Below are 13,235 nucleotides of genomic sequence, written 5' to 3' on the forward strand. Positions count from 1 at the left end.
ATCCCTACCTCCCTGACTATTCCCCCTTTCCCTATCACATGGCCCCTCTTATTTCCTTATAGTTGCTTAACAGATTGATGAAACCAAAATTTATGTAATGCAGGTCCCCAAATGTTTCAGTTTACTATTCATTTAATCCTAGTCAATGAAAATATCTAGGCTACTCTTATTGCTTCATGCAATCCTATAAATATGAAATTCTATGGTATAGGAGATAAGCCCTGGAAGGTTTTGCAAAATGGTCAGGATTTTTAACTCATAACAACAGTATAAATTCTATTTGGCTTTTTCATTTTTAACACGGACACTTTCTAGCCCTTAGTGTCAATTATTATAACTAAGGATGTGATTTCTTTTTTATTTCAGGAAAAGAATCAAGTAAGAAAGAGATATCAAAGTTGAGATCATATTTTTTGTCCTGATCAATTGGAAAATGGAGATAGCATTTACTAAGACGGACATTATAGGGTAGAGGCTCATTTGGCATGGGGATGGAAAATCAAGAGCTGGCTTTTCTATGACCAATTAGTTTATTTACAGTTTATGTTATTAAATCAATATTGCTGTAAACATTCTTTTACATATCTCTTGTTCACAAGGGAAAGACTTACTCCATGGTATACAAATATGAGTAAAATAGGTGGGTCCTAAGGTAATTGTGTCTTCAATTTTAAGCTTTCCATGGAATTTGAAAAGAAAATTTGTGTGCGCAAAATATTCTATAAGTGAGACAAATTTACCATTTAAAACTTTGTAAGATTATGTTTAGGTACATACGTTAAATGCGGTGTCATTTCAGCCAGTTTAATCTCCTCTGGTTCTGATTTCAATAGGCACCATTAAATGGATAAATGGAGACTGAAAACCATACAACAGTGACAGAGTTCATTATTCTGGGACTAACAGATAATCCCACACTGCGTGCCATCTTCTTTGTGATTTTTCTAGGAGTTTATATAGTTACCATAGTGGGAAATATTAGCATAATCATTTTAATCCGAAGCAGCCCACAACTTCACACCCCAATGTACCTTTTTCTCAGCCATTTGGCCTTTGTGGACATTGGGTATTCCACATCAGTCACGCCAATCATGCTTATGAGTTTCTTAAGAGAAAGAACTACTATCCCTGTCGCTGGCTGTATAGCCCAGCTTGGCTCTGATGTCACTTTTGGGACTACAGAGTGCTTCCTGCTGGCCACCATGGCCTATGATCGCTATGTGGCCATCTGCTCTCCCCTGCTCTACTCCACACAGATGTCCCCCGTGGTCTGCTTCCTCCTACTGGGGGCCTCCTACCTGGGTGGATGCATGAATGCTTCATCTTTTACAGGCTGTTTGATGAATCTATCCTTCTGCGGACCAAATAAAATCAACCATTTTTTCTGTGACCTCTTCCCACTTTTGAAGCTTTCTTGTGGTCATGTTTATATTGCTGAAATCTCTCCTGCCATCTCCTCTGCCTCAGTCCTTATAAGCACGCTGTTCACCATAATTGTGTCCTACAGCTACATCCTGCACTCAATCCTGAATATGCGATCAACTGAGGGGAGGAAGAAGGCTTTCTCTACCTGCACGTCCCACCTCACAGCAGTCACTTTGTTTTACGGGACAGTTTTGTTTGTTTATGTGATGCCCAAATCGAGCTATTCAGCTGATCAGGTCAAAGTGACATCTGTGATCTACACAGTGGTGGTCCCCATGTTGAACCCCCTCATCTACAGTCTGAGGAACAAGGAAGTGAAAGAAGCCATGAGAAAACTAATGTCTAGAACACGTTGTTTTTCCTAAATTAAATCAGATATAAATCTGTAAATAACCAACCAATGATTTTGGGAACATTCGTGATGGATATCTTAATGATATTTCTCATTAACTTTATCACTTTTATAGTGAAGAACTCCCACATATATAAGGAACCAATGTTTACTTCCATTTATAAAGTTAAATATATCATTAATATGGATATCTGCTTGATTTCAATTAAATATAGATTTTTCAAGGTAAGAATACCTTTGGAAGATAGTTTCTACTTAAAAACCTCATTCACCGATTATAGAGTCCTATTTAAATAGAGATATATTTCAGCCAAAGATCACATTTCATTGAATTCTCTCTTGTAAAATAACACTTTGGAAAGAAATTTTTCCACAACAGACATGTACTATTGACAAGTCAGGCAGTTCAGGTCACTTCCTTTAAAGGTACTTCCCTGTCTTGGTCGATGGATCTTTAAACTTTTGGAAACATTGATGCTAGTGTCTTAGAAAAGATTCTGTTTATTTTCACTTTATGTAACCAGAGCAAAGATCATGATCTTGTATGACCACTAAGAGCTCCAACCCTGATAATACAGAAGAAACTTTGTATAAATCTCAGCTGACTCTTCTCACAATGTAAGTCTTACCACATGACTACTAGGGTAGGATTTGGAAGCTGGCATTTCTTTGGAGTAGGATCCTGGGACGGTGGGACTTCCTTTCAACAATAGTTGATAGATAGGGGGCATGAAATGATGGTTCAGGCAAAGAATATATCTACACACATTTTGTAATGTCTCCTAAGGAGGTGTCCACGGTACTGCTTCTTCTGCTGACCTTTTTGAAGGTGCTTGTGATCCAATCTGGTTATGGCAATGGCTTCTAAATTGATTCCCTGCCCTCTGCACTCCATTAACAATGATTCATGATTAATATTTTAGCTAATATATTTTATTATTAACGTGTTAATAGTGTCAGACAAATTCTGAGACAGTTTTGAGGGAACACTTTACAAGCTGACCTCGTATTCCTGGGTTCTTCACTGACCAGAGGAAGGAAACCTCCTGCTTTCCTGCCTGGAAGTCACTTTGTGGAATTTCTCTGGTTCTGTTTCCCTGTTTGTATCTCTTTGCATCAATTATGGGTGTATAATCCAACCAGTGCAATAACTTTGGGCTAAAGTCAGTGTAGACATGGCCATTTGTAGAGAGAGGGCATTTAAAGGTGTGACTCCAGTCTTGGAAAGTGCTATCTTAGAGTTGTGGTGGGAGCTCTGCACTCTGGAGGTTGAGGTTTTCATTCACTGTTTCTAGTACTCTTCCTCTTTATCCTTCCCCTTATACGTTGCTTTTCACCAGGGTTCATTCTCTGCCCTCTACTCTTCTCCCCATCACCCATGGTCCCCTTGGGTAACCTCATATTCTCCCATGAACTCAGCTGCTATCTGTATGTTGACAGTATGCTTATCTCCAAATACAACCTTCTTTAGAGGACAGATGAACTTCTTCACGGGCCTTTTCCCAAGACTCTCAAACTCAGTGTGCCCCAACTGAATTTATCATATTTATCCTCAAGCTATTCCTTTCCCAATAAATGGCAACTCTTTGTGAAGTCTAGTATTCCAAGAAATTTGGGGCAATCCTCACGGCATATCCGTCAAAATGGTCTGCTTTCCTCCATCTCTTTCCTTTTCTCACATGGAAGGCATGTCGCATACTGACCACTTCCTTATCTAAGTCTCTTTTATCTAGGGGCTTCAAGACTCCCAAGTTAATTACGATAAGTCCAGGCAGAGACTTTTCCTTTGTATTTCCACTCTAAGAGATTCAGATAATTCAATCACCTGGATGTAGAAGGTGTGGTGTGGCACTGTTAGAGTCCTTATTGGAGAGGGCATACGTTGATAATCATTTTCCGCTCCCAAGTTCTAAATCAACTGAGGGAATGACAAAAAAGAGAAGGTACATAGGAGAGCAAATATTACCTGTACAAACGAAAGAGCTGATATTAGAGAATGTGGCACACATGTGTGGACTCATGTGTTTTTGTGCTCTGGTCCCAGAATTTGATGCTCTTTCCTTCTCTGTCACTGGTGGTGCTGGAAACACTTAGGTCTCTCCAGTCAGACTAGGCCTTTGCCCATCAGCTTCCAGCATGGCCAAGAACAGCCAGGAGCACTGAGGACAGGCTCACTATCAAGAGAAAGCAGGAAGAAGAAGGCCTGGGATTGCTGTTATGGGTTGAAATTGTCCCTCAAGAATTCATGTGTTGAAGTCCTAGGCACTAATACCTCAGAATGTGACCTTCTCTTGGAATAAGGTTGTTGCAGATGTAATTAGTTAAGATGAAGTCCTACTGGTGTAGGGTGGGCTTCTAATCCAATATGACTGATATTCTTCTTTTAAAAAAAGGGAGAATTTGGACACAAACAACACACAGGGAGAATAGAATGTGAAAATAAAGACAGAGATATGGGTTTTACTTCTGCAAGCCAAAAAACTCCGAAGATTGCCAGCAAACCACTCGAAGCTAAGCGAGAGGCATGGAACAGATCTCATAGCCCCCAGAAGGAACCAACCCTGCTGACACCTTGATCTTGACTTTCTTGTCTCCAGAACTTGAGACAATAAATTTCTGTCATTTAAACCACACAGTTTGTGGTACTTTGTTACAATTTCCCTGACAAACTAATACTATTGCATTGGATATTAGATTCCCCTCCAATTTACCATCAGCTAATCTAATCCTTCTAGGGGAGGAGGGAGTGAAGGGTTAGAAAGATGTCAGGTGTGTTATACTAGTGGATGTCTCTCCAAAAAGAGGCTGAGGAATATTAGGAACGGTAAAAAGCATATTCCCCCAGCAGTGTGTCAAAAAATAAGGATCGAGGATATCTCTGTGGGAACAATCAAAAACTCCTTTCATAAGACTTCTTTTTGGAAGTTTCCTGCTTACTATGGATTGCAGATTGCTTCTTAGAAGGCAGGGATTTGAACTGGAAGAAATTGTAAAAGATCTTAAACTGTTGTGTTGTTAAAAGGTTCTCAGTCTATATAAATTGCAGGAAAATTTTCTTCTTCTGAAGTGGATTGGGACTTATGGAGTCATTGACATTTCTCAGGTTCTGTGAAGCACTTACCTGTAGTGGAGTTTTGGAGAAGAAATTGAAAGCAAAGGGACAAGAGGTAATTCTTGGGGGTGAGGAAATCATTGTATATTGTGATTGAGGTGGTGGTTATACAAGTGCATACATTTGTCAGAAGTCATCAACCTGTATACTTAAATTGTGTCTCTGTAAATTATACTTCAATAAAATTGCTATTTTAGGAGATTCTACAAGAGAGCACTCTTTCTTTCTCATTTTAATCTGAGACTACAGGCAGTAGAGACAGTATCATCATTTACCTCTCGATGTAGACTGGTTCTATTTCTTAATTATTCCTCAAAGCTGTTCCCTCACCTCTTGGACCTCCTCTAGTTTCCCATATATTTATTTTTCGTGCCCTTCATTCCTTTCTTTAACTCTATGCCTATACCAGCATTGATTTTTCTTTTGCTTAAACCATTCTTTTTTTTCTTTTAATGCAGATTTGCTGGTGATGATTTTTAACAGTATTTTGTCATAAAAAGTCCTTATTGCACTTTCATTTTTGAGAGAGATTTGTATATGGGGTAGAATTCTAGGTTACAAGCTAAAAGAATTGAGCACTTTTAAGATTCAGTTGTTTTCTTGCTTCTATCATTTCCTTCAAAAACTCAGCTATCAATCTTTCTTCTTTCTCTCTCTCTCTTTTGAAGGGAATATGTTTTTTATTTCCCTCTGGAAGCTTCTAACATTTTGTTTTGCTTTTGGCTTCCTGTCGTCTTTTTATGATTTTCCTCTGTGTGGTTGTTCTTATCCTTATCATGCTTGGAATTTGCAGAGTTTCTTGAATTTGTAGCTCATAGTCTTTGACCAGTTTGGAAAATTATCACTGAATATTTCTTCAGAAATTTCTTCTACTGCTCCTTTTTTACTTGAACTTCAATTACACATATGTTAGATCTTTTCACAATTTCCTATATAGCTCTCATACTCTACTTATATTTTCGATAATTTTTCCCTCCATCCTATAATATATATGTTTTCTACTGACCTATTTTTCAGTATACTAATTCTCCTTTTTCATCTCTCCAATCTACTATTAACCTATCTGCTGAATTCCTAATTTTATTCTTCATTTCTAAGACTTAAACTCGATTCTTTTTCTTTTTTTTGTTTTTCTTTTGTAGTCAGTTCTCTGGTGTGATTCTTCATTTTATTCTTCTATTTTTCTTAGATATATTTTTAATATTTGTTTTGAAGTACCTGGTTTTTATTCTTTTGGTCCTGTTTATTGACATATCTTGTCATTTATTTTTTAGTGAATGATGGACAATATGGATAAAAATTGTAGAGTCTCTAGATGAGATTATTTTCTTTCAAAATGTGTTCAATTTTATTTTAGCAGGAAGATAGAGCACTGGACTGATCCTTTTGAGGAAATGTAAATAAGAACTGATGTCTCCATGTCCAGTATAACCCCTGAATTTGCATCCTAGTGGAATGGTGGTGGTGTTTTCAGCGTAGGTTGGGGGTTGTGATTTGTTGGGGATAATCTATTTCTGGTTTGACCTTATTTCTGGGATGTAGCAATTTCTCCTAAAATGTGGTCCTTCAGGACTCTCAAATAAAAGCACAACATGTTATGGGTCCCCTCTAACTTAAATGACCTATCTATTAAACTTTTTCAAACGAGCACTGCAAAATGCCAGAATCTCTGCTAAGATCTTCAGCCTCCCACAGGCTGATTTCCATTTGGTGTTTTGATATTTCATCAGACCGTGTGCAGCTTGGGACTAGTCAAATTCATTAATGAAAAATTACACATAGAATTCCATGCTTACTTCTCTACTTCACTTATCTTTTTTCTTCTCCAGAATCTTGGCCTCACAAGTCTTAGCTGCCTTGGCATTCTTGACCTCAAGTGAATATATACTCACCCTGCCACACTGCCTAAAGCCCCAGGCTGTAGCTCTTTTCTCAGTCTCTGTTCCTCATATATCATTTGGAAAATGCATTTGTTTGTGAGGCTCAAGGAAGCCTTTACTGGGGAAATGACATTTAAACTGAGACATAAAGGAAAATAGGAGTAAAGTGGTCATTTAGAGTGGGAAATGAAGTTGTAGAAACTTTGGTGAGTGGGTGAAAGTAATGATGTGGGAGGTTGAACTAATTGTCCTTAACTCAAAGTACAGCGTCTGGTACAGAGCAAGCATTATACAAATATCTCTTGGTTAAACATTAACTCTAATTGAATGAATATTTGTTTAGTGTCCCCTTTATTCCTAGCACTAGGTTGTGAACTGAGGAAACGAATATGTCATGTGCTTTTCTTTCAAGAATTTCACAATAATCCAAGAACTGTTTCTTAAAAATTACAATGGTTTCCATTCAAATGATATGAATAAAGTTCTAGTTGCCATGTTTTCTTCAATCTTTAAAAGAATTTTAATACATTTTTATTTTTTAATAAAATTGCATACATTTAAGGTGTACAACATGATGTTTTGACATACATATATACAGTGAAATGATTAATATAGTCAAGCTAATCCATCTCATCAAATAGTTACCCTTTTTTGGTGTGGTGAGAGCACCTGAAATTTACTATTTTAGCGAATTTCCAGTATAAAATACAGTATTATTAACCACAGTTAGCATGCTGTACATTAGATCTCTAGAATTTATTTATCCTCCGTAACTGCAACTTGTGCCCTTTGACCAACATTTCCCCATTTCCCCTACCTACTCAACCCCAGTTGACTACCATTCTATTCTCTGCTTCTATGAATTTGACTTTCTTAAATTCCACATATAAGTGAGATCATGCAGTATTTTTCTTTCTGTGTCTGGCTTAATTCACTTAGCGTAATGTCTCCAAATACGTCCATATTGTCACAAACAGCAGGATTTTCTTATTTTTTATGGCTGAATAATATTCCATTGTGTAGATACGCCACAACTATTGACACGACCATGCCTTTTTTATCTTTCATTCTATTAATGTGGTATATCACATTGACTGATTTGCATACATTAAACCAAACTTGCATCCCAGGGATGAATCCCATTCGGTCAAAATTTAGACTTAAAATAATTAAAGAAATGAAAAATTTTAAGGTAATTATATGAGGAGGTAGAGACTTTCACACTAAGCAGGGAATGTTTGTGAAAACGTAATTGTGAAATTTTTGAAATGGCTGGTCAGGAAACTTCTAGCCAAATTTTAATTCAATGTTGAACAATGAATGAGACCTGGAGACCCAATAGACTCTGACACCACCTCTGATCAATGTAGCTGTGATTTGAATCCCAGTTGCAAGCCCTTCGGGAACTCTCCTCACCTGCATTCACTTCAGCACAACTCTATGCTTCCTCTCTTTTGACTTTTCTTTCTTCGTGGGATTTCTCCTAGCATATTTTGCTTTCATGCTGGAGTCTTCTCTCTATTTCATCCATCAGCTTTTCAAAGAGTACATTCTCTACCTCTTCATCTTAAATAAACCTGGTTGTCCAAGAAGGGCACATCTGTTTCTCAGCTCTACCGAAGAGAAGTTGCTCAATTCCCTGTTTTATAGGCACCAATAAACAATGCTGACATTCTCCTATCTCCTTACCATATTTCTAAACCATTTATTTACAATCTTCATGACAGAACAATTCACTCATTGACACCAATATTATCCCGTTATGAAACATTACACTATTTCCCTCAGAGTCCTTTACTGACTATTCAGTTTCTTCTTCTCATTTATTAAAGACTTTGCCACTGGCCTCTTGACACTTTTCCCCATCTCAGTCCCTCAGTCCTGCCACAGTGTTGATAATTGCACTTACCATATGGATGCACCATTAGACAATGTGACCTCAAAATGCCTAGACCTCCTTATAGCATCTAATATCTTCTACAATCCATGTGAGAACCTTATTACAATGGCCTCAGTTAGATTCAGTTGTATGTAGCACCTTCCACTTCTGCGGTTTCCATAAATTAGAAGCTATTTATCTTTATCTGTGCTTTAACTCAAACAATATTTGAATTATTTGCTTTTTGAGGACTTGAAGAAGTTAATCATGAAGCCTACTCCTTTGTTGGGGAATGGGAAGAAAAGCTATTTGACAAACTTTTCAATACTATTCTCGGAATTTGGTATATTAAAAATGCATATTTCTTTTCCAGTAACTTTCATCAGTTTATTTTTCCAGAAATTCATACATTCCCATCTTGTTTTCATATTTCTGTGAATAGAATTGAGCAAGGTATTTTCTTAAACTTCTTTGAAATTTTTCTGTATTTCGGTATCTTACACATTTCAAGTCTAAATTTTTGTGTTTGTGCTTTCTCTTTTTTTGATTAAGTAAATTAGTGATCTTTCTCTTTCCTCTCCTCTCTCTTTCTTTCTCAGTCTCTCCCCCTTTATTTCATTCTTTATCCTTTTCCTTTTTAATATAATTTTCTTCCTTCTCTAAAGGCAACCAAAATTATGAAAATACAGTGTTCCGAACATTTTTTGATATGTTTACTACATATATAAGTACATGTGTGTGTATGCATATATACGTGCAATAAACATTTTTAAATATTTTACTTCATTTTAAAATATTTAAAAACTAAACTACATCTGGGTTTTTAGTAGGAAAGGAGTGAGATCAGGCTATATTAGGCAATTAGAACATATTTTAGTGATGATTTTTATTGGAAGTACTCCACTTTTATTTATCAATGGTCTAAAATTTTTAAACAAGAGTTCAGGGCTCTTTCATTTACCATCTGAGGGAAAAAACTACATTCCTTGCCTAGTACTTTCCCTAGGACTATCTGCATTTCTTTGTTTCTTAGACTGTAAATGATGGGATTAAGCAGAGTTGTCAGCACTGTATATGTCACAGCCGTCAGCATATCTTTATGGAATGAGTCACTGTCTTTGGGCCTCAAACAAACAAAGCAGGAAAATCTATAGTGCATGGACACCACAGTGAGGTGGGAGGAGCAAGTTGTGATGGCCTTATACCTCCTCTTTGCAGAAGGCATCTTCACAACTATGGACCCAATGAAGACATAGGAAATCATAATTAAAATAAAAGTTCCCAGCAACACAAAGGCAGTGAATGCAAGAAGAACCATTTTCTGAAAAAAGGTGTTATCACAGGCAAGAGAGACCACAGGTGTGATGTCACAAAAAAAAGTGCTGGATGGTGTTGGAGTATCAAAAAGACAAATTAAAACCTATAAGGGTGACATCCAGGGTCACCACAATCCCAATAACATATGAGGCCATCACGAATTGAAAGCAGATTTTTTGGGTCATCAAGATGGGATAGTGCAGTGGGTTGTGAATGGCAGTGTAACGATCATAGGACATGGCAGCCAAGATGAAGCACTTATTGGCTCCCAAGCCAAAGGAGAAAAACATCTGCATGGCACACTCAGGAGAGAAATGGTCTTGCTGTCTGATAACAAGTCCACGAACATGTGGGGGTTGATTACCATAGCGGTACATGTTTCTGAAAAGGACAGGCCACAGAGGAAAAAGTATATGGGGGTGTGAAGGTTGTGACTGAGGTTGACGGCCACCATTATGGACAGATTTGTAGCTGAGATGGTCACACAGGAGAAGAACATCACCACAAAGAGGAGACTCTGCAAGTCTGGGAAACTGGAAAATCCCCACAGAAGTAATGCGCTCATTGCGGTGTGATTGCCCATCGTCTAGTAGCCTCAGTAACTTTCGGCCACAGGTGCAGATGTTCTTGAGGTCAATACGCTGATAAGATTGTAAAAAGTACTGATGTCACTTAGTTTTTAATCAAGGGCCTGTGGGCAAGGGCAGGACAACCCTTAATGAGAGAGCCTGAGAAATGGGAGCTAAATTCACCTGAATGAATTCAAGGTCAGGACTCAGAGTGATAAGGAGAAAGTTTCTGTAGGAGAATCCGTATAAATGCCATGAAGTAGGCCCAAATATATTCTGGGAACCCCCTCAGTTATCACCCCTTTCCATCCTCTACCGTCAGAATCTGTATGAATGAAAGAGTGAAATATGGAAAAAAAACCCTTATTTTCTCACCTACTAGAGTATGAAGAGCAACAGGTATAAAATGTTTATGTGTCATCTAATCACAGGCTGGCATAAAGAAGTGACTAATAACATTGACTGAATCAATACCAACTTAAGGAGAAGTAAGGAAAAATTTTTGAATGGCTTCCAAACGTTCTTGGAAAGTAATCCTATCTTCAGAGGTGTTCCCAAGAAGGCAGTGGTTGCTCGGCTAACAATTATGGCAATGAGTAGACCTAATACATGAATTTACCATTTTGAATTTGTGCTGGTTTCCTATCCATGACAATAAGTTAAGGCTGGAGGTATTCACTAACAGTCTCCCATTCAGACAGATCTCGGAGGCAAAATGGTTATGGAGAGACTAGCCCTGTACTGGATGGCTCATTTATGTTCATGATGTCCTGATCAATTCTTGAACTTTCAGGAAAACTTCGAGGATATTTTCTAACTGATATACTGGTGGAAAGGGCTGCTTAGGAGCACAGCTCTTATAAGAACTAGAGTGCCTTAGGTAATTTTCATCACTTCTTAAAATATCCACTCTGTGTGTGAGATGACAGCATGAAAGTAACACAAAGACTTTCCATACAATATGGGGTTTGGTTTCAAGAACCATTGTTGGAAAAGGAAAGGAAAACAGTGAAAAGACATGGGTGTGGAGTTGAGGGACTGGGGAAAGCAGGGTAGAGACACACTGGAAAGTATTTTGTAGGATCCACAAAGCTTGAAGAAAAAAGAAGAAAATATACCTTTAGCTGAAAAGTTTGTGTGTTCTTTACATACTGAATTATTGGGCAAAAAACATACAACAGGCAAGTCAGGTAACCAGTATTTACTTAACATCTGAAATGTGCTGGTCAATATGCTGTGTATTTGATAGAATTTTCTCACTAAATTTCTCTCAACAACTTTATGAGGTGGATATTTCAATCCTGATGTCAGAAAAATGAAAACTAAGGAATGGGTTGCTTAATTGACTATCCAAAGCCAATGTATTAATTCCACAAATATTTATTTAATGTCTATGATGTGTTAGTCAATTGTATGCATGGAAAATATAACATGGGGTGAGAAACATATGAGCTCTCCTATCTTACATAGAGAAAAATGCTATGAGGAGAATTAGTAAAGTGATAAGAGAGTGAGGGACTAGGTGGCTACTTTGGACTGTAGAGTTAGGAAAGTCCTTTCTATGGAACTGACACTTTGTGATTGGAATGCAGGAAGCAGCCCACCATTTAAAGATCTAGGGGGAAAGCACGACAGACACAAGAAATAGCGAGTGCAAAGACCCCATGGTGGGAATGAGCTTGACACATTCCAGGAATATCAGGACAGCCAATGTATCCAGAACACCTCTCTTATGTATCCTTTAAACATCTTATGAAACAAATAGTAGTATTGTGCCCATGTTTGAGATAAGGAAACTATGGCTTAGGCAGTTCCTTCATTTGCGAAGGTGATAAAGTTTGTTAAAGGAAGAGCTCGTATTTTCACCAGGCAGAGTGACTCTGGAGAAGACCTTCTCAACTAGTAGATTAAAGTGTCCCTGTAAGTGTAAGTGCCCTAGTATAGCATCCAAGGTCTACCTGTCCACCTGCTCTTCTGCCACCAACCTCCCCTACATGGGAAACAGCCCATTGTCCCCAAGCATAGCATGTCATGGGTCTCCTACTATGCACACATTGTTTCTCTATTTGCAGTGTTCTTCCTGCCTTTTTCTATTTCTTAAACTGCAGTCTTTGTTTTAAACCTGATTCAAATGTCACCTTCCTAGAAATCCATCCCCAATCACTCTGAGGGAGTTAATGAAATCTGTGTTCACATCTTATTCCATCATGATGACATTTCAACATGCCTGACTTATATATTAGTCAGTAGAGGGCTTTTTCACCATTTTGTCCACACTACTTGCAGCATAGCCTGGTAAATATAAAGGTTTGTGTCATGAGAACCCAGCGAACGAGTTGTCATCTTCCTTAAGAAACTTCACTTTGTCTTTTTTTTTAGGTGCACTGATTAATTCTTCCAAACTATCTTATTTTCACCGTTTAGCATTTACTTAATTTGGACATGTACTAAAGGTTGTTGGCTGTTTCTTCTAATACATTTAAAGATTCATTAAGATACAACCACATCATCTAGAAATATAATAATTGCATATCGATATTTAATACATGCCTGTTTAATGAATAAAGTGTATTCCTCCCCCTCCAAAAAGAGCCCCATCTAAACTCTAGGAGTGTTTGGAACAAACAAAGCAAACCAAGCAAAACAAAGCAAAAAGAACTATTATATTCTGGAACAAATATATTGGAACAAAGCAAAGAGA

At 37.7% G+C, this 13,235-nt stretch overlaps 2 protein-coding genes and 1 pseudogene across 8 annotated transcripts in view; 1 reads left to right on the forward strand and 2 right to left on the reverse strand.

The window, feature by feature from the left end:
* Window positions 1-13,235, reverse strand: part of OVCH2 (ovochymase 2) — a 63,894-nt gene that overhangs the window by 37,460 nt on the left and 13,199 nt on the right. For 2 of the 7 annotated variants that reach the window (XM_070626223.1, XM_070626222.1), the window contains exon 3: window positions 8,186-8,408. The exons of 3 other annotated variants lie outside the window; for them this stretch is intronic. In XM_070626223.1, coding sequence (XP_070482324.1) covers window positions 8,186-8,191 — 6 coding nt within the window. In that variant the 5' untranslated portion in view covers window positions 8,192-8,408. Of the gene's footprint in view, window positions 1-3,602; window positions 3,696-8,185; window positions 8,409-13,235 lie in introns of all 7 variants that reach the window. 2 more of the 7 variants (XM_070626221.1, XM_070626220.1) reach the window with 2 other exon arrangements.
* Window positions 846-1,841, forward strand: LOC103547309 (olfactory receptor 5P4). Its single transcript, XM_008514431.2, has one exon. It carries the CDS (start codon window positions 852-854, stop codon window positions 1,788-1,790), a length of 939 nt encoding a protein of 312 aa, XP_008512653.1. The 5' UTR covers window positions 846-851; the 3' UTR covers window positions 1,791-1,841.
* Window positions 9,562-10,548, reverse strand: LOC139084040 (olfactory receptor 10T2-like; annotated as a pseudogene).

Source organism: Equus przewalskii, chromosome 6, assembly GCF_037783145.1.
Source record: "Equus przewalskii isolate Varuska chromosome 6, EquPr2, whole genome shotgun sequence".
NCBI lineage: Eukaryota > Metazoa > Chordata > Mammalia > Perissodactyla > Equidae > Equus > Equus przewalskii.

Coding starts and splice junctions, on each gene's coding strand:
- LOC103547309 (XM_008514431.2), top strand. CDS start 852: ATGGAGACTGAAAACCATACAACAGTGACAGAGTTCATTATTCTGGGA.